This window comes from Calidris pugnax, unplaced genomic scaffold (genome assembly GCF_001431845.1).
Source record: "Calidris pugnax isolate Ruff unplaced genomic scaffold, ASM143184v1 scaffold107, whole genome shotgun sequence".
In the NCBI taxonomy this organism is placed as follows: Eukaryota; Metazoa; Chordata; class Aves; order Charadriiformes; family Scolopacidae; genus Calidris; species Calidris pugnax.
This window is the reverse complement of record NW_015090901.1, coordinates 3440053-3441846: the sequence shown is the minus strand read 5'-3', so window position 1 is coordinate 3441846 and position 1794 is coordinate 3440053. Positions and strand designations below refer to the sequence as shown.

At 66.0% G+C, this 1794-nt stretch overlaps 1 protein-coding gene across 1 annotated transcript in view; it reads left to right on the top strand.

Annotated features, from left to right (window-relative positions):
- PLEKHG3 (pleckstrin homology and RhoGEF domain containing G3) overlaps positions 1 to 270 on the top strand; it is an 11721-nt gene extending 11451 nt beyond the window's left edge. The window contains exon 13 of the mRNA XM_014948782.1: positions 39 to 270. Coding sequence (XP_014804268.1) covers positions 39 to 270 — 232 coding nt within the window. The remainder of the gene's footprint in view (positions 1 to 38) is intronic.
- Positions 271 to 1794: the final 1524 nt, after the last annotated feature.

Genomic DNA, 1794 nt, shown 5'->3' with positions numbered 1-1794 from the left:
CCCCTGGGTCCTGGGCAACGGGTGGTGGTGTTGGAGAGGCTGCCGGCCCCCCCCGAGCCCCCCAGCTACGTGCAGATCCGTTCGCCCACCACCCGGGAGAAGATCTGCTTGAAGGCGGTGGTGGAGCGGTGCAAGGCCTACCAGGCCTCCGAGGAGTACCGCAGGAGGTGCCCCGAGCCCCCCGACACCCCCGAGGCCCCTGAACCCCCCCGCCACGGCCTCGTCAGGGACCTGCGGCAGAAATTTCAGACCCTCGACGCCGCCAGCTAGGGGGAGGATGGGGACAAGGGGCGTCCCACAGAACCCCCCGGGGGAAGGAGCACCCCATGGACACCCCTCTCCAGCCCCAAGCTGCCCGGGAGAAGGGGTACCCCATGGACCCCCAGGGGAAGGAGCACCACGTGGACCCCCAACCTGCTCGGGAGAAGGAGCACCCTGTGGACCTCCACCCTACCTGGAAGAAGGGGCACCCCATGGACCCCCAGGGGAAGGAGCATCACATGGACCCCCCAACCTGCCCACTGCCCGGGAGAAGGGGTACCCCATGGACCCCCAGGGGAAGGAGCACCACGTGGACCCCCAACCTGCTCGGGAGAAGGAGCACCCTGTGGACCTCCACCCTACCTGGAAGAAGGGGTACCCCATGGACCCCCAGGGGAAGGAGCATCACGTGGACCCCCAACCTGCCCAGAAGGAGCACCCTGTGGACCTCCAACCTACGTGGAAGAAGGGGCACCCCACGGACCACCCCCCGCCCAGCTCACCTGGGAGAAGGAGGACCCTGTGGACCTCCAACCTACGTGGAAGAAGGGGCACCCCACGGACCACCCCCCGCCCAGCTCACCTGGGAGAAGGAGGACCCTGTGGACCTCCAACCTACCTGGAAGAAGGGGCACCCCATGGATCCCTAACCTGCCCAGGGGCACCCCATGGAGCCCCAGGTCACCCTGAAGAAAGAGCATCCCGTGGACCTCCAGCCTACTTGGAAGAAGGAGCACCCACGGAGGTCCAACTTCCCCAGAGACATCCCACGGACCTCCAGCTCACCCAGAAGAAGGAGCACCATCTGGACCTCCAACCTACCATGGAGCCCCAGGTCACCCTAGAGAAGGAGCAGCCTGTGGACCTCCAGCCTATGTAGAAGAAGGGGCACCCATGGAGGTCCAACTTCCCCAGGGACACCCCACAGACACTCTGCTCACCAAGGAGAAGGGTCACCCCATGGACACCCAACTTGACTGGGAGAAGGAGCACCCTGGGGACCATCAACCTGCCCAGGAGAAAGGGCACCCCATGGACACCCAGTTCACCCAGGAGAAGGAGCACCGTTGGGACCCTCAACCTGCCCGGGAGAAGGAGCACCTCACGGACCCCCAGCCTGCCCAGGGGCACCCCATGGACCCCCAACTTGTCCAGGAACACCCCATGGACCCCCGGCTCACCCAAAAGAAGGAGCACCATGTGGATCTCCAACCTACCTGGAAGAAAGGGCACCCCATGGTCCCCCGGCTCACCTGGGAGAAGGAGCACCCTGGGGGACCCTCACCCTGCCCAGGAGCAGGGGCACCTCATGGCCCCCCCAAGCCATGGGGGCACCCCACAACTCCCCCCCCGCCCCAGCCCGGCGCCCAGCACTGCGCCCATCTCGCTTTCACATCTTTATTAGAAAAAAAACCCCAAACTGAACCAAAAGTTCCTCTCTGGTCGCCCACGCTCCCCTCCCCCCAGGGTGGCTCATCCTGATGCGGGGTGCAGGGGGGTGCCCCCCACCCTGACAGCGCGGTGGGGGGGGGG